Below are 23,595 nucleotides of genomic sequence, written 5' to 3' on the forward strand. Positions count from 1 at the left end.
AAGACCATTAGTTATCTATAACTTTTTAAAAATGTTTGAATGAGTTGATATACTTACATTGTTACATCTTTAAATATAGTTATTCACGATGTTTCACAACGTGTTATGACTTATTAACATTTTTTTAATTTCAGAAATCTTTAATATGACCCGATTATTAACCTATTACATTGATCATACTTTCAAATTTTATGAATTGATTTTTCTCTTTCTTTTTTACGTCGTTGTAATATATTTCTTACGTCTTTCGCAAGCTGTTTAGAAAAGATCCATACATTTCCTCACTCTATAAAAACGTAACTTCCATTAAATTTTCAATAATTAACAATTATTTAATTTTGAATATTTAGGCGGCCCACGAGTTTGGGCCTATGGGCCGGCGTCAATTATCAGCCCATTGAATTGAACTTGCCTATATGGGCCGCGTAGGAAACTTCCCGCCTAAAGTAAACAATTTTCGCGCCAAATCTGAACCCATTATTCGCAGTGGCCAATCGCAAAACCTTTTTCGTCTCTCGATTCAAGGTTCTCTCTCACTCGCTCTCTCTCCGCCGGTTCGTCGACGAAGCAAAAAGTTAGGGCCAGGGAAATGGACGTCGGCGAAGAAATTAGGGCAGCTCACAAGCGAGACTTTCTGGAATTCCTTGAACAGGATGTGCGTTTCCTTTTCCTAAACCCTCACGCACTTCTTCTTCTGTTACTACCTTTCCTTACTATATCTGCTTGTTTTACTGGTTTGAATCAGGTTGGGAAAGGAATTTACATGGACGAGATCAAAGCCATGATCAATCATAAACGACATCGCCTCATAATCAACATTTCTGATCTTCATTCTTTCAGGGATCTTGGTCCCAGGTTTTTCTGCATTCTTTCTTCATCATTTTATCGTATATTTTACTTTATCTGCAAGGTTAGTTCCAATTTATAGCTCAGTGGAGAGTAATTAGGAGAGTAGTTAATTGGGTTTAAGTTGTCAAATTGAAGTAGGCTACTTGCCACAGCGAAATAGTTTTCTTATTTGGGAATTTGAGGAAGAACGTAATCTTTATACTATGATTGTCGCATACTGTGTGGTAAGTGGTAAGCAAAGAAAATATTTCTCGTCCGTTTTTTCTCCGGTAGTTCTGTTGGAGATTTCGTGACTGGTTGCATCTTGCATCATAGTTTTCATCAACGAGGATTTGAAGTAATGGATTTTATAGTTTGTTTACTTTCATTTGTCTCTAGGGTGCTCAGGAATCCCAGTGAGTACATTCAGCCATTCTGCGATGCAGTCACAGAAACTGCTCGCAGTATTGACCCAAAATATCTCAAGGAAGGAGAGCAAGTTTTGGTGGGGTTTGAGGGCCCTTTTGTTTCGCGCCGTGTTACTCCCAGGGAACTTCTCTCTCAGTTCATTGGCTCTATGGTCTGCGTTGAGGGCATTGTTACCAAATGTAAAATTACTTTTGCTCACTAACTTACACACGTCTTTAATTATACCGATCTAGTTGTTTCTCAAAATTTTGATGCATAATCTTGGTCATGACACGGGCAAATGGATATTAATATGCAAGAACAAGCCTGGACCTTGTATCAAATAATTCTGTACTTGGGACAGGGAAGTTATATGCTTTGTTTTATTTCTATCTCTTACTTTCCAGGATGAAATGCTGAAACTTCACTGTAGGACATTGGAAGTACATACAAACACATATTTATTACATAGCTGCGAAGTGATCTTATCTCAACTATGTTATTGTTCAATTGAAAATTCACAGTATATGGCTTCTATATTAATGCTCAAACTAGTGAGGTCTTGTTTTCATGCACAATGTGCTATTGTGATTGCAAAATTTTTATAAACTCAGATATTAAACTATTTTATTTTAGTGAAAATTCTGTCAAGTTGTCTTAAAATTGAAAACTACAACCACACTGTAAATTTTGGAATTGTTTTCGGTCATATACATGGTGTAGGTTGGTTTAAAATTTTGAAGTATCGAATGAAAGAAAATTTTGATTGTATCTCACAATAATTTTGATGTCTTCTTAATTATAGAGGTTGTACCTTTGTTTCAATAATCCCATTTGATACACGAGTTTAATGGTATGGTCACTGAATATAGGTTCCCTTGTTAGACCAAAAGTTGTTAAAAGTGTCCACTTCTGCCCCACAACTGGAGGTTTTACCAGCCGTGAATACCGTGACATTACATCCAACATGGGCTTGCCCACAGGATCTGTATATCCCACAAGGGTAACATCAAATTAACTGTTGTCCAAGTAGTTATGTTTTCAACACTCAAGAAGTTGTGCTGAAATAAGTTATTTTCTCAGGATGACAATGGCAACTTGTTGGTTACTGAGTATGGCCTGTGTAGATATAAAGATCATCAGACCTTATCAATGCAAGAAATGCCTGAGAATTCAGCACCTGGTCAGCTTCCACGAACAGTGGATGTCATAGTTGAGGATGACTTAGTTGACTGTTGCAAGCCAGGTGATCGTGTTGCTATTGTAGGAATATATAAAGCTCTTCCAGGAAAAAGCAAGGGCAGCTTGAATGGAGTGTTCAGGTAGCTTGCAGGATTGTTGTCTATGAACATTACTATATATTTCGTGGCTGCTTTGTACATCCTTTCATTTGCTCTGTGGAAGTATGCTTCCCATTAAAAATTAAGGTTCTTAGATATCGTGCTCATTTAACCCTTTCACGACTTCTGGTTGGAAATTAAACTTTGCAATCTTTTCTTGTAGGACTGTTCTGGTTGCTAACAATGTTTCTCTACTAAACAAAGAGGCTAATGCACCAATATATAGTCCTGAGGACTTGAAGAATATTAAAAAGATAGCGGAAAGAGATGACACATTTGACCTTCTTGGAAATTCTCTTGCACCTTCCATATATGGACATTCATGGATAAAAAAAGCAGTGATACTATTGATGCTTAGTGGCGTGGAGAAGAACTTGAAGAATGGCACCCACTTAAGAGGGTTAGTACCTTGAATTTTTCTCATTTTCTATCTTTTATAGATCCATGTTGTAGGTTGGACCATAAAGTGTCCAACATCACACATTCAACAAACAGGTCGGGTGCTTGTGTGCATAATACTACTACTACTACTACTAATAATAATATTAATAATAACAACAACAATAATAATGAAAGTCTATTTTCTATTACGTCGTTTTGAGCATTGCCCATTGCCCACACTTCCTAAAAACAGTATTACCTTCTTCTTCTAGTGATATCAACATGATGATGGTTGGTGATCCTTCTGTTGCCAAGTCTCAACTTTTAAGGGCAATCATGAATATTGCACCCTTAGCAATATCCACGACAGGTCGTGGTTCATCTGGCGTTGGGTTAACTGCCGCTGTTACAACAGATCAGGAAACAGGTGACTCTTTTTGGTGGCTCTACTTCTAGCATGTCTGACATCATTTGATAATATTGAAAAGGATGACTATATCCTACTTTCTATCAGGTGAAAGAAGGCTGGAAGCTGGTGCAATGGTTCTTGCTGATCGAGGTGTTGTCTGTATTGATGAGTTTGACAAGATGAACGATCAAGATAGGGTTGCAATACATGAAGTCATGGAGCAGCAGACTGTGACTATTGCCAAAGCTGGCATTCATGCTTCACTGAATGCTCGGTGCAGTGTGGTAGCAGCTGCAAATCCCATATATGGATCTGTAAGTGATATGCGGCCTACTATCCCAGTTATTTCATTAAAACATATAGTTGTTTATGCAAATATGGTGATTATTATATGTTAAACACTTTTTCCTTTTTGTTTGCACTTCAAATTTGCAGTACGATCGTTCATTGACACCAACAAAGAACATAGGTCTTCCAGACTCTCTACTCTCTCGATTTGATCTACTGTTTATTGTATTGGATCAAATGGATCCCGATATTGATCGTCATATTTCGGAACATGTGTTGCGTATGCACCGGTATCGTTCAGTACTTGATGGAGGTAAGGAAATTGCATTCACTTGCTCATTCTTTTTAGTTCTAGACACTATTTAATTACCCTAAAACAATTAGGTGAGGCTGGGGGCTCAGTGTATGGAAAAGAGGATGAAGCTGAAGCTGACACTTCTGTCTTTGTCAAGTATAATAGAATGCTTCATGGGAAAAAAACCGAACGTGGTCGGAAGCGTGATACTCTCACCATCAAGTTTCTTAAGAAGTACATTCATTATGCTAAGCATAGGATACAACCCGATCTAACTGATGAGGTGACCTTTATTTGCTGGCTATATACTGCTTTTATTTCACTTCTAATGCTGGAACGCGATAGTGCACTTGAATGGCAACTACTTTAACAAATAAGAAGTCCTGGTCCTCAAACTCCTCTCTGCTTATCCATGATCTTCTTTTTTGTTCTGTTCCACTATTTTGATCAAGTCATATGTTTTAGCGCAGGCATCTGAGCAAATTGCAACAGCATATGCAGAACTTAGAAATTCAACTTCAAATGCGAAGGCAAGTTTGACCTAGATATGCGCTTCTATTTGCCTTGTGAAAAAGGGATTTGATTTGGTCCCCTGTGGTTTTTTTATGGACTAATTATAAATTTATTTGTTGATGCAAAAAAAAAAAAAAAAAAGCAAAGGCAAGTTAGATTTATCTCAAAAGTACAACCAGTGCAGTTATGATTTCCAATTTATCATCTGATACAATATGCATACTCTGCAGACTGGAGGAACTCTTCCAATTACTGCGAGAACCCTGGAAACCATTATACGACTCTCAACTGCCCATGCAAAATTAAAGTTGAGTAGAAAGGTATATTGGTGTTATTATGATCCTAATACTATATTTTACGTGAATGAATTTTTTTTACTTGAATGTGTTTTGAACAATCGTCTTCTTCAATGACAATTTATCTGAAAATGTAAGGTTTCCAAATCTGATGTCGAAGCTGCCTTGAAAGTTCTTAATTTTGCCATATATCATAAAGAGTTGACTGACATGGAAGAGCGTGAGCAAGAAAGAGAGAAAGAACTGGAAAGAAAACGCAGAGCTGAACATCAAACAGTGGAAAATGATAGACCAGAACGTAGTACCAAAAGAAGAGTGGAGGGGTAAGTAGTATACATAAGGCTCCTATGTCTTGCAGCATTATTTTGTCTAGATGTTTCTATATTTGAGTTCACTGCCTAAAGCATAATCTCAACCAAGCATCGAATATAAATTGATTCTTCCATATATCTTATTTTCTATCAGTAATAAGCTGACCCTCTTTATTGACAGACAAATAAATAAATAAACGATGTGCTGACTGTAGCTTTTAATTTTCCTGTATAAGTTGCCATTCAATGATTTTACTCGTTTTTGTCATTAGCTCAAGGACAGACACCATGGAAATCGATGATCCTCCTTCCGAACCTGTACCTGATCTGTCTGCAGAAAGGTTTGTCAAGCTGCTAGCAATCACGTGGCCTTTTCCACATCTTATTCTCATTTTTTTAAAGGATTATAGCCATTTTCATTCAAATGCTTTGACTGTTGTCTTGCAGAATAGAAGCATTCAATTCTTTGTTTGGTCAGCACATGCGTGCAAACCACCTGGATGTTATATCTATTGCAGACATTGAGAATGCTGTTAATGCTGCAGCAGATACTCATTACACTGCAGCAGAAATAATGCTGCTCTTGCAGGTAAATGAAACAACTTTAAATAACTGGGACACTTTTCTTTGAAGTAATTTGATCTATGCCAGCATCTGTTACGAAGCTTTCTTAATTGTAAGTTATGTTGTTTGAGATCTAATCTTACAGTTTCAAAATTTGCAGAGACTGCAAGATGATAACAGGATAATGATAGCTGATACCATGGTGCATATGATATCATGATTCGTGAGGACTATTTTAAGCAGGAACTTAACATAGGTAAAGCTTTAGTTTAGTTTGTTTTCCCCCTCCCGCCATGACAACAGCCTTGGTTAACTTTCCAAAAAGTCTTGCTCTTGTAAATGCTAGTTTTTATTTTTCTAGGGTACTTGTAAATGCCTGTTTTTGGATGACTTGAGTTTCACTTTTTCCATAATTTCTTTTCATTTGAAGTGGCTTGGATCTATGTTATTGTTTCTCTAAAGATATCAGGACAAACTCATTCTACAATTGCTAGCTGGCTTTAATTGGTCAATTTATGTCTCAACTCATAGCTTGGATCGAGCAATAACCTTTTTCATATGTTCCTCAATTGGTAACAGAAGTAGCACACTTCCAGGGTAGACTGACTTGGCGGAAGATTATTTCCCTGGAAAAACATGCACGGAGTACTTTGGCGAACCAAGCTAAAAAATTGGTCGGAATCAGCATTTTATGCTCAGGAAAACCATCTCCCGTGTTTGTATTTTATTGATTATGAACTGTTCCCGTTACTGAGCAACCTTTCTAAAACTTGCTTGATTGATCAGTTGGTATATATTTTCTTCAAAAATTGTGCGATAGCCCTCATCTTGGTGCTTGATAGAATGAAACTTATTCATAGAGAAGAATTGTTTTTGTTTTTGTTTTTGTTTTTGTTTTTTGTCAACAGGTCCAGAGCGTATTGCTGAAGAATCCTTCTAGCCTAAGAAGAGAGAACAAATGACCAATCTTAATGGGTTATATATGGGCTTCAGTCCTAGTTTTTGTCCTAGTTGGTTACAGAAGACTGAAAATTGCAAATCATGAACACTTGACATTTTAGTCAATTAAATGTTTAAATAGCATGTCAAGCAGAACCATTTAGTGGATGAATAGTGCTGGTGGCACATTATGTCTTTGAGTTTAGACTTGAGGGCAAACACGCCTTCACTTGGTTGCCAGCCTTTCTTTATTGATCAGATTTTTTAAATCTTATTCTCCAGTTTACTCTTCCCTTGTACTAATGAATGTGAAAGGTACAAATTTGAACCTCCATCTGTTATTGGCCATGCTACTCTAACATAAAATAAAAATATAATATGGTAAGTTAATTTTCTATGTTTATTAAATGGGAATAAATATTAAATTGGTCTATGCAATAAAGTTGTAATTTGGAGCCAAAGTGAATTTAGGCCAACATTCTTCATCCCACAGTTGCTATACTAACAGGAAGGTATGATTTGCAATGTGTTTCATTTGATATGAATGATATCATGTATTTCGTGAGTTGATGCTCTTTACTGTTAAAATTGACCAAACATTCATCCTTGATGTGAGCACCTAATATATGGAATCATTCATCATATATATACACATAATCCTCCGATAGCATTCATTGTACCAATATTGTAATATTGGTAATATTTGTATTTTTAAGAATACAAGTTCCTTTTTTTTTTTTTTTTTTTCCAATTTGGTTAAGCTTCAAAACATGTTCTATAGTTAGGTCAAAATTTGAATCTTCTATTTTTAATTTTTACAAATTTCAGAGTTAATTACTTAGAGTCTATTTGGTAGAGAATTTAGATTTTATTTTATGTTTTCAGATTCACCAACCTAAACACATACAGTCCATTTGAATTTTGTTTCTGAATACTATTTTCGGATTCGGTGGGGTGTTTGTGGGTTAGAATTGGATTGGTTTAAGGATCTTTTAGACCCAACCCAATTATCTAGGTTGTAAATTTGTTCAACCTAGATAACACTTGTTAAAAAATGAATCCAATCCAACCATGAAATATTTGAGTTAGATTGGTTCAATTTACCTGGGACATTTATTTAAAATTTTGTTCTAAAAAAAAAAAGTAAAATGTAAAAACATAAAAATCTGATTTAATTATTTTCATATACTTAATTAAATTAAAAACTCAATTTTAATTTATATAATGAAAAATTTATTTCTAAAGTGTTAAAAAACTATTTTTAAGAGTTGTTAGATAATAAATTGTTTAAAAAAATCATGAAATTAAATAAAACTAAAATTATATATGTATATATAATCGTATTATAAGTAACAAGAAATATATATTTTGAATTTAATAATAAGTTTGGATTGGTTTGGGTTGGTTTAGGTTATATTAAGCAAACACATTAATCAATCTAATCCATAGATTTTTCATTTATTTGAATCGAACCCAACCCAAACCGCATGGATTGGGTTGGGTGGATCGATTTTTTTCGAGTCATCGAGTTTTTTGAACATCCCTAAATTCTGTGATCCAAACAATGTAAATTCTGAAAACAACACTTTTTTTGTTTTCATTGTATCAAGATTTTGAATTTTGAATTTAAAGTACAAAATTATATTCAATAAAGATAAAAACACTTAAAAGTTTAGAACTATATTATGTCATGTTATAAATTCAATTCATTTTTTAAAAGTAAAATATGTATTAGGTAATGTATTATAAATTATATAATATTACAAAATAATAATTATAAAAAAAATTGACATAAAAATATGTTTATAAATAAATCAGTAATAATTTATTGTTAATTAATATTTTGTGAACAACAACCCAAATTTTATGATTTATAAATATACTTTCAATAACATTTATTTAAATTATAGTCCAATTACTACGTCTATTATTAATTAAATATTTGAAAACATGAAATAAAAACAGAATCCCTTGTTTTCAAATTTTTATTTTTATATTTTCTGAAATGACCAGAAGAGTCCAAAATTTAAAAATTAACGAATAAATAAAGATTTTAAGTTATAGGTTGAGGTTTGGAAGAAGACGAAAAGAAAAAGAGAAATAGGAAAGAAAGAAAATAGGAAAAGTAAAAATGAGATTACATGGCGGCAGTAGAACCAAGGGAGAGACATCCGTGGCTCCGCAATGGCCTTTCTTTCCCTTCCCAACGCCATCACTTCTTCCTTCTCTCAACGTCTCCATTTTTGTCCTCTCTGCAAATCCTTTCTCCCCGTCTCCTTCTCCTCCAACAGATTTCCCTCCATTTCCATTCTCAGTTCCACCAAGGTAATTCTAATCCCTATTCTACGCTCGATTTCCATTACTTACGAGCACACTAACACCACTCTTAGACATGGTTTTCCTTTCCACTGATCGCGTACATGATGTTGCGGAAAGGATTGGAAGTCACTGGAGTTTTTTTTTTATTGATTTCTAGGTTTGCGTATGAATTCTAGTGAATTATTCTAAGTTCTGTTGTCTGTTGGTAGATGGAAGGAAATGAAATTACGGAAGAAGTTGCAGAGAAACAGATCGAGGACAATCTAAATATGAAGAGAAAGATTTTTGTGGCCGGTGCAACCGGAAGTACTGGAAAGAGGATTGTGGAGCAGTTGCTAGCTAGAGGCTTTGCAGTCAAGGCCGGGGTTCGAGATGTAAGCAAGGCTAAAACTACTCTTTCCCCAGGCAATTCTGCTCTTCAAATTGTAAGTTTGTCCATTAAAATTTTTTTTCGGAGTTCCATTGATTATGTGTGACGTTGAAATTATGTTAATCTTATAACAGGTAAAAGCGGATGTGACTGAAGGCTCTGCAAAGTTGGCAGAGGCCATAGGTTCTGATTCTGAAGCAGTAATTTGTGCGACGGGCTTTCGCCCAGGATGGGATTTATTTGCGCCATGGAAGGTTTGCTTCCGATGCTATTCAAATTTCTCCAATATTTTAATTTCACTTAATGACCTCTGAACTGCCACGAAAGTTGTGTTGAAAAGTAGAAGCTGTAGCTTAAATTATCTTAATTTTCTATAAGATGTGAAAAACTGGTCAAATATCATTTGCTTCACCTTTCCACCAGTACTAAATAAACTCTTGTTAGGCTAAATTTTTAATTTTTTTTTTAAAAAAAACATTTTGCCATTTATTTAAAAAATACTCATATTCTTCCCAAAGTAATATTATCCTTATCTATTCATAAACGTTTCAAAATTAACATTCAATTAGATATCCATTAAAACCAAGGATGGAAGTGGAAATAAGTGTGATGGTATTTGCCATTCGGATCCTAAATTTCCTCTTAGGTCTCCGCCGCATTGATGTCTAATATTTTAATAAATTTTCATGGCAAATGTAGATTTGTAATGAAAGGTAATATTGTAACTTAAAGAAAAAAGGTATTTTTTAAACAAATGGTGAGTTACATGCATTTTTTTTTATAAATATTTTAGCCAAAAATTAATGATATTTTGCTTGATCCTATTGGAGGCCTTAAAATAATGAACGAATGTTATCTGATTTTTCATATCAGCATGTTAATGCTAAGGACTAAACATGAAGATCAGAATGTGTGTTTTCATAGTGCAGTACTATTCATTCATGAGTGTAAACAATTCATTCGTGCAGTACTATTCATTCATGAGTGTAAACAATTCATTCATGCAGTACTATTCATTCATGAGTGTTAACAATTTTTTAACCACCGGAATTGGTCTAAAACAGAAGAGATCTCGATAATCCAGATGCTTTTGAAGTCATAAGTTGAGTATGGCAACCACCTAAATATTTAAGATCATACAAAATTTTCAAAGTGAATAAGTTTAGGTGGTTAGTCCTGTAAATTATTTGAGGTGTTTAAGCTATGGATTGAACGCCCTTGCTTATCAGAGATGTAGACATACATACATATACATATATACATATATATATATATTAATATAGAAGAAAGTAGACTAATTTTTTCAGTGAACCACAGTATCCACAGATCTCAAATACTGGGAGCTTATATATCATATGTTTCAAAGGTACAATCTCAAAATGATTACATTACTGCAGGTTGACAATTTTGGCACTGTAAACCTAGTTGAAGCATGTCGTGAGCTGGGCATAAACAGATTTATTCTGATCAGTTCTATTTTAGTCAATGGAGCTGCGATGGGACAGATTCTCAACCCAGCTTATATCTTCTTAAATGTCTTGGGACTCACCTTGATTGCAAAGCTTCAAGCAGAGCAGCACATTAGGAAATCGGGTATTAACTACACAATAATAAGGCCTGGAGGTTTGAAAAATGAGCCTCCCACTGGAAATTTAGTCATGACACCAGAAGTAATCACAAATTTTCTTCTCTTGTTTACCTTGATTATTACTTCTCTATGACATTCAGACGGCTAACTGAATCTGGGTTATTTTTAGGACACTCTTTATGAAGGAAGCATATCAAGAGATTTAGTTGGAGAAGTAGCTGTTGAGGCATTGGTTCATTCCCAAGCCTCTTACAAGGTTGTCGAAATAGTTTCCCGAGCTGATGCACCAAAGCGTTCGTATGATGATCTTTTTGGCTCCATAAAGCAGCGTTAGTTGAAGATGTCTTATCCTCGGAATTGAAGTGCATGATATCTTGCTTCCTGGTACCAATGCCTCATTTTCCAAGCCCCATTGGGATATTCCTGCTATATTTCATTGGAACCTTTAATATTAATATTGTTGTTTTCAAAATTTATTAGAGAAATATTGTTGTTTTGAAACTTATTAGAGAAATATTGTTGTTTTGGGAGTTCGAGGCTAGAAGTCGAGAATTGAAGATTCGACTAATCGACAAACAAACAAAAACTTGGAAACAATACGTAAATTAGGGTTGTCGAGGGTTGAAGTTTCAACATACATGGAAATCTCGCTAATTTTGTGATGAGGATCTCGCTCTAGAAGAGAATCTCGCTAATTTTGTATAGTCTTGATATACATAAGTCGAAACTTCAACCCTCAACAAGGAAGATAAGTGGGTGAAGCAGATTGTAAGAAAGGGCGAGATTGTAGGAGAAAGCGAGATTGTAGGAGAGAGCGAGATTGAAAGCGAGATTGTAGGAGAGAGCGAGATTGAAGGAGAGAGCGGCCATGACTAGGAAGATAATTTTGTATAGTTTTGACATACATAAGTCGAAACTTCAACCCTCGACAAGGAAGATAAGTGGGTGAAGCAGATTGTAAGAGAAAGCGAGATTGAGAGAGCGAGATTGTAGGAGAAAGCGAGATTGAAGGAGAGAGCGGCCATGACTAATGCTCTTTACACAATCAGGATAAGCTTAGTCTAATTAATCCTATGCAATCATCCCATATCCTCAACATTTCTCATACATACGTTATTAAAAGGTTTTAATTAATTTAACCATAAGAACTATCATTAATGGATGTTATGTTATCATTAATTAGTACACTTTGAATTAACTCAAGATGTTACATATCTGTAAGATAAAATATTCAAACTTCCATCTTTTATATAATTAAACTAAAAACAAAGGTTTAGTTATGCAAGTTACCACGCTCGAGAATGGACTTTCATCTAATATGATTTACATACAAACAAAATAACCAAAATTCTGAGAAAATAATGATAAATTCTCTCAGTAGGCAACGGCTGAGATAAATTCAATGATCGAATAAAATGACGAAAGATTGATTCTCAGAGATGGGTTTGTATATTACTTCCATTGGAGGGGAGAGCGAGATCGAGAGAGCGAGATTGTAGGAGAGGGCGAGATTGAAGAAGAGAGTGAGATTGAGAGTATCTCGCTGAACATCTCGCTCTCTCCTATAATCTTGCTGAACATCTCGCTCTCTCCTATTGTATATTCAATTTTTTTATATTATAAAGTTGTACATTATTCTTTTAATTAAATTGTACATTATTATTTTAATTAACTTGTACATAACTTTTAATTAACTTGTCTTGTACATTATTCTTCTAATTAAGTTGTACATTATTCTTCTAATTGAGAAACAAATATTTTTTTAATTGAGAAATAAATATTCTTTTTTCAGATCATGGCTTTAAACCCAGGACCTGTTGATCCTGATGTTTTGTACGACTAGTCCATTCATTGATCATCTGTTGTATGGCGAGATCGTACTATTGGAGAAATATCTTACAGGCGTCGAGAGGCAGTTCTCCAACGCACTATCCCGCTTCACCCACGAATACTACCACTACTGCGCACATCTGGATTCTATGGGGTTGCTAGATTAATATTTATTCAGTTGGACTGACATCTGATCACAGCCTTGGTCGAGAGATGGAGGCCCGAGACACATACATTCCATATGTCTGTTGGAGAGTACACTATTACTCTACAAGACATAGAAGTGTTGTTGGGGTTACTTGTTAACGGTGAGCCGGTCACGGGAGTGATGTACGATGACTGGTTAGAAGTTTGTCAACTGTATCTCGGTGCGACCCCACCTGCCGACAAGATTAAAGGATCGAGGTTAAGTTTAATATGGTTAGGAACACAATTTCGTCAGCTCACAGATGATGCAGACGAGGAAACCTTCGTAAGATATGCGCGAGCATATATACTACAAACGATGGGTGGAAGTCTGTTTTCAGATAAATGAAGTCATTTTGTTCACTTGATGTTCCTGGCACTGTTAGCTACCCTAATGATCGGGCGGTATTATCGTGGGGTGGAGCATGCTTGGCATGGTTGTATAGACAACTATGCAAAAGCACAGACCTGGAGGTTCGAGAGATTAGTTGGGCCTCTCATTACTTTTGCAACTATGGGCTTGGGAGCGATTTCAACAATGGCTCAACAACTACATGTTAATGTCGCTAAGTTAGTTTGGACGAGCCTACGATCTTCGGTATGTTGTTTTTAATTCAATTTAATTTTTATAATCACTGATCTAATTAATTTAAATTCTAAATTATCAATTTAAAAATTTAGGTGGAGAGACAAATTTTATGTGACTAGGACAGCCACACATGTAGTCAACCAGTATAGATACATGTTTGATCTGTTTCAACCTAAACAGGTACATTACACTGAACCTAATTGATTATTTTACACACATTTTTATTGTATTTGTCTTTAATATTCTCTAATATAATATTTTGTGTTTCAAGTTATTTGGAAGTCGTACAAAATTATTATGCATAATTTGCTTAATTTTTGTAGGAATGGTCAAAACATATGGCGGACGATGAGTCATCTCATATGTTTTCACATTGGTGAGTGGCATCTTCCTGACAGGGTGATGAGACAATTCGGTTTTCAGTAGGATGTCCCATCGCTTTATAATACTGAACCCGTACTGCATGATATTGACCTAAGGACTGGAGATTGGTCCGAAAAAGTTGCACATTTGGTAGTGCGATGGCACTATCGTGCAAGGTTTATTGCAGTGGGGGTTTCTCTTGAACAGTTTGACACATATGTCACTCCAGAATATATTCATTGGTATAATAATATCACAAGGCACTACGTCACTCGTCCAGGAGCAGCTGTGGGTCATTTGATAAATGAATATTATCTAATTATTTTTAATTTAAATTTATTTTAAATATTGTCTAATTGTTTTATAATTCACAGAGATCGAACAACCATAGACTCCGTGAGGTTACGAATGATCCGAACCAGGTTCTTGCTATATGTAGTGACAACCAAAGCTATATGGAGAAAATTCATTATATGTACGATATACCTATTGTTCCTCCACCAGCTTCTAGACGTAAAGGACCAGTTCGGGAAGAGGATGAGTTTGATGAGGTTGCACATAATGTGGAAGAGTTGCCCCCTATGATGCAGACGCGGAGTCAAACTTATTATGTTAATCCGATGATGATGATGCCAACATTTGGTTCAAGACATTATGACTCAGAGGCTGGTCCTTCGTCTTCATACGTGCATGGACATGGCCGGAGTCGTGGAGAGCATAATGAATATTTATATTATGAAGCGCCTACAGAGGTACCAGAGCAACATCAAGAAGAACCCGAGCAACCTCAAGTTCGAAGTCGACGACGACAACCAGCTCGAAATCGCGATGCCGCCTTGTGGGACACACTTGATTTTTGTAATTATTTTTTTATATACATGAGATATTTAATTTACATTTTTTTTAATTTTTATGAGATAATTTTTTTAATTTATTCTTTTTATATATTATGAATAGTAATATTTGATATGAACTTTTAAATGTCACTGACATAAATAATAACATCAGATAGTCTAAATCTAAAAAATTAGGTAAAAAAAACTTCAATATTCAAATTTACATATTTTAGATAATAATTTGGGGACATAATAATAATCAAATCAACACTCAAAACCTTCACATGCAAGTCTATAATAAGACTAATTGATATAAAGAACAGAAATTTTTAATCACAGTAGTGAGATAATAATTTAAAAGATTTACAATAATGATCTTGGATTCCTTTTGTACATTGGTACCAAGATTTTGATGGAGTTTTTTTCTTTTTTAAAAAAAGTTATAAATAATAAAATATATTTTTAGAATTTGTTTTTATAAAATGGAAAAGTTAAAAAAAAAAAAAAAAAAGAAGAAGAAGAAAGAAAGAAGAAGGTGGAATGGGGAATTAAATAAAGAAAAAAAGGGAAATTTGTACGGATATCTCGCTCTCGTTCTCTGGATCTCGCTCTCTCTCATAATCTCGTTCTCTCTTACTCTTCCCTCTTTCGCTCTCTCCCAATAAAAAATTATTTATAACACATTAAATAATTATGAGTGTTATGAGGAAGGTCTTTTGTTCTCTCCACATCAAATCACTTGAGATGAAAAAACTACCCTTCATAAAGTTTCCAAAAAAAAATCAGACCAAAAAAGAAAAAAACTGGAAACTCCCATTCGTGCTAGATATGCACCAATGAATGGGTTAGAAAGAATAACATATCAAAGCTGAAAACTCCCAAGTTAAAAAGCTCTCTCAGCTCTCTCAATCTCTCGCTCTCTCTCTCTTACTCTTCCCTCTTTTGTTCTCTCCCAATACAAAATTATTTTTAACACATCAAATAATTACAAGTGTTATGAGGAAGATCTCCGAAATGAGGAAAGTCTTTCGTTCTCTCCACATCAAAAAATTATGAGGAAGGTTTCCAGAATGATAATTAAACAGACTCGATAATAATGTTAGGACAAGATCGAAGGTTCAAAATTCGATGTACAAAAAATACGAAAGGGGAAGGTCGAGGGTTCAAAATTCGACCTATGTAGGTCGAATTTTCAACCCTCGACTTATTTAAAAAAAATAAAAAACGACGATATTTTCCTAAATAATTTCTAAAAGGACAATATCCTTTTAATTTTTCCTATTTCATTTGCTAATGATGATATGTAGTTTACATGCTTCCTCTTGATGAGAATATAAAGAAAGAATTACAAGAACTGAGGAAGGAAGAAGAGATGCCCTCTCAAACTTAAATTTTGATTTTTCAGCAAAACCAGAGGGTTTTTTCCCCCTCTTTCCAACGTTAATTTTATAATACAGTGGGGCACAAATTTATCTAGTTCCCTGACATTCAATTTATAATACAAGGTGAAAATTAAGATGGGTTAGGAAATAGAAAGACTTGATGGAGAAAAGAAAACAAACAAAATCCATCATTATCCTGACGAAGGTATGTGTATTTGCTGTCAATGGAGGCAGTGTCCTGCTTCAGTGGTAAACTGTACTAAAACACTAAATTTCTCTTCCTCTGTTACGTTTGTCCTGAATTTGATGAAGCCTTCAACTTCTCTACTTGTTTGCGGAGATATGCTTGTTTCAGTTTTTCTCGACGTGCTGCTGCCTGCTCTTGTCTACGCATTTTCAGCTCGGATGCCTTCTCTCTTGCTTGATTTACTTCTTCGTGAACTTCCCTGAAGATAACAAATATCAACATAATAATCGAGTGAGCCTCATTTCATAACAAAATTATAATGGAGGCTGTAGCTAAGGGCTCTACGTCTATTAAAAGTCATTCTTTCAGGTTTTCTTTTAATAGGTTCAATATTGCAATGCATTCAATAGATGAAGCTACCACACATGACATGGCATAATTCCAAAACAGGAGAAAGAGAAGTTTTACCTCACAAAACGCTTGTGCTCATTGTTGTCCATTGCTCCAGACGTCCTTCCAAGTCCCACTGTTTTTGAGTTAAACAAGAATGATGGCTCAGTCTCATCTTCTGGAGTGTCTGTTTCTCCAGGCGCAGAAGCATCATGATCTGGTAGTTGCGATTCATCTTGCTCAAGATTCTTGCGGAAAAAATCCACACAATACTTCTCCTGATCTTCCTCATCTGAGAGTTCCCCTTTCACTAGCTTGTCATATAGCGCAGCCTTCTTCTCTAGTGCAGCATAGCTCACCGATCCATCATTGATAGCTTTCAGCTCAAGCTTGTCCCTGGATTTTGACAGGAAATAAATTGGACAACTAGTTAGCCAAATTGTTTTAAAGTCTTCTTAACAAGGAGAATAAAAAGAAATATTGACGATACACCAAATACATGTGGAAAAAACAAAAACCATCACTCACCAAACATGACATAACTTAGCGATATTTGACATACACTCAAGTTCCCTTGAGGTCGGGGGTTCAAATCTATATACCTCACATTTGGGGAAAAAGATCTCAGTGATCTCAATACCATTACTAATAAGATGTTGGACAGGAACCACGATAGATTCAAAACACCTAAACATGAGTCTGTCAGAATATAATCAATAAGGGGTGAAATCTAAAAAACATCTTGCCTTCATTCAAAATATTATCCCTATACCAGTCAAACTAGCAGGAAGACCCGCAAACCACCAAGTCTTTGAACACAAGTTGTGCCCAGAGCCTTCTGGCTGAGGGCACGTCTGCCTAGCCATCATGCATCACTCCCCCCCACCCCACCCCACACACACACAATTCGTCGTGCAGGCGAGGGCACATGCTGGCCTCTTGTGCGCACCATCGCGCGAATGGCTTAAATTTGAGTCCTCAGCGCACGTCGTCGCGACACTACGTAACTAGCAGGAAGAGGGGATGGAATCTAATCTAGAAAGTAGTAGTCACACCACACTGCAGAATAACAGAAAGGATAAATGACCTCTTTGTCAACAAAAGAAATAATTCACATTTACTTTTCCTTTTCTCCTTCTCCCTTCTCTCTCCATCTTTTCTATGTAAAAAGCCTATGGAGGGAACCTCACAAAAAATCCTTTGGAGAGAACCTCACAAACTCTTGAATTCTATCTTTTTCCCATTCCAACTTTAGGTTAGAATTTGAACTTGTCTTGGCTTTAGAAAATAGGTTGTGATTGTAATTTAACTTGCATTCAAATATAGTCATCACATTGACGGCAAATGTCCCACTTCCAAATAACCAGTTTAACCTTGTGTTGCTCTTCCTAAAACTGAACTTGGACTTGGAAAAAGAACACCCCAACCTGCCTGCCATAAAATTTCCTTTGGGAAATAAGAAATAGCTATTTCACTGATAATATGAGATGTTGCAAAATGGAGGGAAGAGCCAAACCCCTGATCCAAAGAACATTACTAGGTCTTCCAATTGAAAGAAAGAAAAACATTGAGACTACTCAGTAACATTTACATCAATATAGAGCAATAATAAAAACAGTTTCTAGAAAAATATAAAAAATGTTCCATTGTCCTGTTGAAAGCTCTATTAATATTTTAGCCAAAGATTCCCATTTTGTTCATACAAGGATTGTGAATGTCAAGTCAAAAAAGAGCACCACAAGCCAATCTGAGGCTGTTAAGCAAAGGAACAGTGAGAAATAAATGACCTTGTGTCTCGGTATCATTCAAAATACACCACCTGGAGTGACGTCACGTTGGATATCTCTTCTGGATCATACTGCGTATGAACTTTCAAGGTTGAAGAACTTCTACAGAAAAGTTTTCAAAATATTGGGAAATTTACCATTCCATGCCAAAGTCCAATACAGAGAGAATGGGAAACGCTCTAATTTTGTATCAACTTATTGAAAAGGGATAAAACATAGAAAGAGCTGGAAGGCTTGAAGGGTCATCCGGTGATATCTTCCTCAATTAAGGGTCTTCTGATTTTGACATCCAACCATGAGAGGTGGTTTTCCTAAACTAAACCACATTTCCTCACTTATAACCACAGTTAATAATTTGGCAAAATCAGATCAATAAACATCAAATGGGGTTACCAATTATGGTATATGGAAAGATGAGTATATCAATCCAGCATCCATGTTGCAGTCTAGAAAAAGGACTTGGTTCACATCTTCTAAACATCTGGCTCATAAAATGACAAGCAATTAAAGCCGTACATCGATTAAACATTCAGACACTTTCCCTCGTCAGATGAAATTAGGTTACTTACTTTTAGCCCTTCATTCTGCAAACAGCCAGGAGCAGGTCCATTTTTAATTGGGGAGACAGAGTAACTCCAGTTAAACTTTCTTAAACTTTTCCATTAGCAACAAAATTCGGAGTAATGTTTATAGAACTCATAGCAGAGAGATAAGCTTCAATCTTTTGAACTTTCACTTGATACACAGGATTAAGGTGTTTGTTATAAATTAGCTGAGCTTGTAGATGCTTATGAATTACTGGATCTCTCTCTATACTAATGGCAATTGTAATTACTACAAAAGAACAGATCCATTTGATTCAGGTATGTTTTTTCAGACTCACATGATTCAATTCCCTTCTCACTTTCTACCTAAATAGAGATGCAATTCGTCTTCGATGCTCGAAGGCCCCAAACTCCCAATGACCAAAACCAATCAGCCACTCACAAATTCAGTCTAAAAATTTTAAATAGAGAGCTTATAAAAGAAGAAATCGTAAACATACTTGAGAGCGCGGGCCTCGACGCCGGAATTGCGGGAGGAGAGAATGTCTTTGGGAGTAATCTTGTTCTTTGCACGGTGGAACTCGACGCCAGGGCCAGCCAATTCCTTGGACTTCTTGGACTCCTCTTGAGACTTGTAGAGGTGAGCCTTGAGCTCCATGATCGAAGATGCGCCGACCCCAGCTATGGCCTTGTGCTTCTTCGGCATGATGGAAGACTCCGTCAGCCATCCCAGCGATTCCACAACCACCCTCTTCTTCTTGCCCTCCTCTCCCATATTCTTCAATAATGGTGAAGAAGCAATCGAAGAGAGAAAATAAGAGAGATTCAGAAGCCCTAATTGTTCAGATTCTTCTTCTTCTCTAAGAACTACGGAGATGAAACCGGTGTTTGCCCTTTCAATCTGTACCTTCCGTATGGGCTATATGGTTGCCGATGATTCGGCCTGGGGTCGAGCTCAACCCAACCGAACCCGGTTCGATCCACCCGATTTTTTTTTTAAAGAATCCACCCGATATTGTTATAATTAAGAAACTGCCGGTTTTTTTTATAAATAAATAAAAATAAAAATAAATGTTATGAGTAGGGTTGATGTTCCAAATCATATACTTCTTAGTCACTTGCTCTCATTCTTTTTCTTATTTATGATTAAAAGAAGGGAAAAAAACTCCTTTTTTTTACCTTGAACTTTACATGTATCAATTTTAACTCTAAACTTGCAATTTCAATAATTGATGAAATTGAAAGTTTAAGTCTCATTAAGTTCCATTAGGATTTAGATTGTATTAATTTTACACCCTTCATTAAGTCTCTTTATGATTGAATTTGATACAAACTATCAAATTTGAAGTTCAATTTGATGAAATTGAAAGTTTAAGGCTAAAATTAATACGATTTGCCAACTTTGAATTTTAAATTAATGAAATAGAAAGTTTAAGGTTTACATTGATACAACTTGCCAAATTTATGGTCAAAATGATTTTTTTTCCTTTTAGAAAATATGTTTTCCAATTTGAAGATTGACAAAATATACTTTTGATCTTTAAAGTTTTGAGTTGATATATATTTGGTCTTTGGAGTTTCAAAAATGACCTCATGTTTGGACATTGAAAAATGATCTAAATAATATTTGACCTAATGAAGTGGAGGCTAATGTGGAGATTAATATGCTCAATTGACACTTATGACTAAGTGGTATTTTGTTGATTTGAGGTTTGACATAGCCACCATCTTCCTCCCTTTTCCTTTATATACCTTATTGTTATCAACAGTTCATTGTCATCGTCTACTCACTACGAGTCTACTACCTCGATGTAATTGGAGATGAATGATTTGTAAAATTAGAGATTGAAGAGTCACATAAAGAGAAAAGAGACAACCTTTACCCTCAATAAGGACGTTTGGCAAACTAAGTGAAGTTAGATGCAGTTCCTCAAAATAGATTAAGAGTGGAAGATGAAATTATTCGAAAAATGTGAAAATAGAGATAAAGAGAAAGATAGAAGTTTTTTGATAAATGTAAAAAATAGAAAGAGATGAAAATCTTGAGTTATAAAAATGTGTAGCTGCCCCTTAATTTGAATGAAATTATAAATATTTGACCTCTTCCTCGAAAACATCTTAGCCAATGGAGCTATAATCAAATCTATGATATCAAAATTGAGAGAGTATTCACTTTGTACTAAACTTTCATTTTCTTTCCTTAAATATAGCATCACGCAGAGGAGTCTATAGTTTATGGAAAGACATTTTTTTTAAATGATGTTTATATAACTGGGATAAAATAGTTCTTCCTCCTTGAAAGCTCAATTTCTAATTTTTTTTTAAAAATCCGGCATGGTTATAAGACATTGGAAAACCACCGTTAGAATGCAACATTTCAAGAATCCAGTATTTGTCGTATTTCTATCACCGGACAGCCATCGGGAGGCAACAAAAGTATGGAGAACAATATGGATATTCATATTAGACTTCATAAGGCGCTGATGATATACTTCCATAAGAAACCAAAAGACATGGCAATAAACCCAAAAAATCAAAGTCTGGTCCCAAATATAAAATAAAAATAAACGTTGAAGAACCGCTGATAGGAAGGTCTCTACCGAAGCTTTCAAAATAAGACAACTCTGATGATAACTTTTTCTCATTCCTTAAACAAGCAACAAATTACATAAACAAATTGGGCCTTGAAGCCTTGTAAGTGGTCTTCAGCTTTCTGGTGGGTGGCCTAACAGTCCTGAACACCAAGGGGAATTTGATTTTGGAGTCATGGAATTGCTTGGTGCTTTCCCTCTTGCAAAGCTTGGCAGGGACGGTTGCTGTCTTGATGATTTGGATACAAGGATGCCTGACCCTATGGCGAGAAGCCATTTCATTGTACATTGCTTCCACTGCTCCGTTTAAGGTGGTGTCCCGGTACTCCTTGTACATGTTGTGATATCCTGTGCGACTTTGGTAGCGCAACCAAATACCGTAGTTCTTGATTTTTGTTGGATTCTTCTCAAAGATCTGAAGACAGTGACAAGTCCATGTGAACAATCCAAATGGAAAACATAGCCAATGATTTAATGTATACGTTGGAACTTAGCAACCCAAACCAGAAAACAGATTAGAAAGCCAAATGTTAAGCAAATAATCCATTGCAATCACAGAAGAATCTTCCACCGTATAAACACATCAGAATGATTCATAAACATGACTCAAATTTTTCTCTTATATTAAAAACATTCCCATTTCACAAATCATCCCAAATTGATGGAATAGGGTGATTGTGTATTGAATCAATAGTACAAAGCAAAGAAAACCCAATTCCTCATCCACCATTAGTTTATTACGCTCACAATATATTCACAGTGACAGTTATTCAAAACATTCTAGAGGAGTAAAGACATTTGAACAAGCACAGGAAAAGCATCAAAATCCCATCCTAATCTCTCTACCACATTCAAAAAAGATAAAACGCTGAACAAGAAGTTAATCATGTCACAAGCTACAAAGAAGCAAAAGTTCAGCTCAAGGCCTGATAATCTTTTTCATGCAAAGTGATCGAGCATTTACTATGTGAGCCAACATAAGGCCACCTACATCAATGATCAGACAAATATCCTCGGGCATGACGATTTTAGATCCTCCTGACTGGAAGAAGGGGCATGAGACAAAATCAAATTACCTCGTTGATAGCGAGCACCTGACCGTTGCTCTTCTTCACTTTCTTCAACTTCCGCAGAAAATACCTAAGACAAAGCAGGAAAAGGAAAAACAGAGATGGATAGAGTTCAGCTAACACTTCAGAACCAGGCAACGAATCTCTATTTTATTAATCGATTAGCGAAAGAACGTAATGACACTCTTCAAACAATGCCATCAAGGAAAGGGATGAAAAAACCCACCAAAACTTGGATTTAGCGCGAACTTCATTAGTCGCCCACAGCTTCATTCGGTAAATCTTGGGATGCTCATCTGCTTCGGATGGGAGAGCCCTTCCCACAACCTGATATTGGTGGAACTGCAAAAAACAGCCACCCCAAATTGAACCACATCAACAAGAAATTACACAATCCATATCATTTCGTTGCTTACAAATGGCTCCATGAAAACACAGAGAAAGAGATAGGTCTCAGTTCCATTCAGTTATTTCGCAAATGTTATGAGTAAGACAGTTGAGACTCCAGAGAATTAGAGTTGAAAGAGGGAAGCTTTACCCTGAAAGTAACCATTTGCGACGAGTTTAGAGCTCTGGACGCTCCGTCTGGTGTTTTCTCGGAGATGGAAGGGCTTCTGCGGCTAAGACAGAACGAAAACCCTAGTTCCCCTCTTCTTTATATACGTTCTAATTTTTGGTGCAACTGGCCCAAAGCCCTAATGGACTTTTCAATTGTTCTTTATTTATTCTTTTATATATTTTTTTCTCGAATTATTATTTTACATTAGTTGAAGGAAGCCACGAAGGGGAAAAATGAAAGGGTTTTTTCTTTTTTCTTTTTTCAGACATGAAAAAAAATTGAAAGTTAAATTACTCCTACTTTGACTATTCCATTTTTCTTATTTTACTCGACTTTATTTTATTTTATTTTTATAAATCTTAAATAGTTTTTCTCAACCTAGTTTTTAATTAGTTTACTCTTGATAGTTAATTTGTATAGGAATTGTACTT

General features: G+C 35.5%; 4 protein-coding genes across 4 annotated transcripts; 2 read left to right on the forward strand and 2 right to left on the reverse strand.

Annotated features, from left to right (window-relative positions):
* Window positions 1-480: 480 nt before the first annotated feature.
* Window positions 481-6,452, forward strand: LOC120072749 (DNA replication licensing factor MCM3 homolog 1). Its single transcript, XM_039025228.1, has 17 exons — window positions 481-655; window positions 746-855; window positions 1,228-1,436; window positions 2,109-2,239; window positions 2,320-2,558; window positions 2,740-2,976; window positions 3,230-3,384; window positions 3,472-3,680; window positions 3,802-3,967; window positions 4,039-4,232; window positions 4,420-4,479; window positions 4,693-4,782; window positions 4,897-5,081; window positions 5,342-5,410; window positions 5,517-5,658; window positions 5,794-5,889; window positions 6,213-6,452. The coding sequence occupies exons 1-16, from the start codon at window positions 590-592 to the stop codon at window positions 5,851-5,853; spliced, it is 2,322 nt and encodes a 773-aa protein (XP_038881156.1). The 5' UTR covers window positions 481-589; the 3' UTR covers window positions 5,854-5,889; window positions 6,213-6,452.
* Window positions 6,453-8,715: 2,263 nt separating this feature from the next.
* LOC120072826 (uncharacterized protein At2g34460, chloroplastic) lies at window positions 8,716-11,390 on the forward strand. The gene is made up of 5 exons (XM_039025337.1): window positions 8,716-8,897; window positions 9,101-9,316; window positions 9,396-9,515; window positions 10,659-10,931; window positions 11,019-11,390. Exons 1-5 carry the CDS (start codon window positions 8,757-8,759, stop codon window positions 11,181-11,183), a joined length of 915 nt encoding a protein of 304 aa, XP_038881265.1. The 5' UTR covers window positions 8,716-8,756; the 3' UTR covers window positions 11,184-11,390.
* A 4,618-nt stretch (window positions 11,391-16,008) lies between these two features.
* On the reverse strand, window positions 16,009-19,832 carry LOC120072710 (uncharacterized protein At4g18257-like). The gene is made up of 3 exons (XM_039025173.1): window positions 19,445-19,832; window positions 16,691-17,008; window positions 16,009-16,481 (listed from the first exon to the last, which is right to left on the reverse strand). Exons 1-3 carry the CDS (start codon window positions 19,717-19,719, stop codon window positions 16,322-16,324), a joined length of 753 nt encoding a protein of 250 aa, XP_038881101.1. The 5' UTR covers window positions 19,720-19,832; the 3' UTR covers window positions 16,009-16,321.
* A 1,575-nt stretch (window positions 19,833-21,407) lies between these two features.
* Window positions 21,408-23,304, reverse strand: LOC120072637 (60S ribosomal protein L18a). Its single transcript, XM_039025057.1, has 4 exons — window positions 23,144-23,304; window positions 22,832-22,947; window positions 22,612-22,675; window positions 21,408-21,950 (listed from the first exon to the last, which is right to left on the reverse strand). Exons 1-4 carry the CDS (start codon window positions 23,156-23,158, stop codon window positions 21,609-21,611), a joined length of 537 nt encoding a protein of 178 aa, XP_038880985.1. The 5' UTR covers window positions 23,159-23,304; the 3' UTR covers window positions 21,408-21,608.
* Between the last annotated feature and the right edge of the window lie 291 nt (window positions 23,305-23,595).

This window comes from Benincasa hispida, chromosome 3 (genome assembly GCF_009727055.1).
Source record: "Benincasa hispida cultivar B227 chromosome 3, ASM972705v1, whole genome shotgun sequence".
NCBI lineage: Eukaryota > Viridiplantae > Streptophyta > Magnoliopsida > Cucurbitales > Cucurbitaceae > Benincasa > Benincasa hispida.

Excerpts from the sequence above, each read along its gene's own strand:
- LOC120072749 (XM_039025228.1), top strand. The coding sequence starts at position 590 with ATGGACGTCGGCGAAGAAATTAGGGCAGCTCACAAGCGAGACTTTCTG. Across the intron at positions 3,681-3,801 it reads CAAATCCCATATATGGATCT|TACGATCGTTCATTGACACC; the intron begins GTAAGTGATATG and ends TCAAATTTGCAG. Across the intron at positions 5,082-5,341 it reads ACCAAAAGAAGAGTGGAGGG|CTCAAGGACAGACACCATGG; the intron begins GTAAGTAGTATA and ends TTTTGTCATTAG.
- LOC120072826 (XM_039025337.1), top strand. The coding sequence starts at position 8,757 with ATGGCCTTTCTTTCCCTTCCCAACGCCATCACTTCTTCCTTCTCTCAA. Across the intron at positions 8,898-9,100 it reads CCATTCTCAGTTCCACCAAG|ATGGAAGGAAATGAAATTAC; the intron begins GTAATTCTAATC and ends GTCTGTTGGTAG. Across the intron at positions 9,317-9,395 it reads GCAATTCTGCTCTTCAAATT|GTAAAAGCGGATGTGACTGA; the intron begins GTAAGTTTGTCC and ends ATCTTATAACAG.
- LOC120072710 (XM_039025173.1), bottom strand. The coding sequence starts at position 19,719 with ATGGGAGAGGAGGGCAAGAAGAAGAGGGTGGTTGTGGAATCGCTGGGA. Across the intron at positions 17,009-19,444 it reads GTCGAGGCCCGCGCTCTCAA|GGACAAGCTTGAGCTGAAAG; the intron begins GTATGTTTACGA and ends GTCAAAATCCAG. Across the intron at positions 16,482-16,690 it reads GAGCACAAGCGTTTTGTGAG|GGAAGTTCACGAAGAAGTAA; the intron begins GTAAAACTTCTC and ends TGTTATCTTCAG.
- LOC120072637 (XM_039025057.1), bottom strand. Across the intron at positions 22,676-22,831 it reads CGCGCTAAATCCAAGTTTTG|GTATTTTCTGCGGAAGTTGA; the intron begins GTGGGTTTTTTC and ends GCTTTGTCTTAG. Across the intron at positions 21,951-22,611 it reads AGGTGCTCGCTATCAACGAG|ATCTTTGAGAAGAATCCAAC; the intron begins GTAATTTGATTT and ends CACTGTCTTCAG.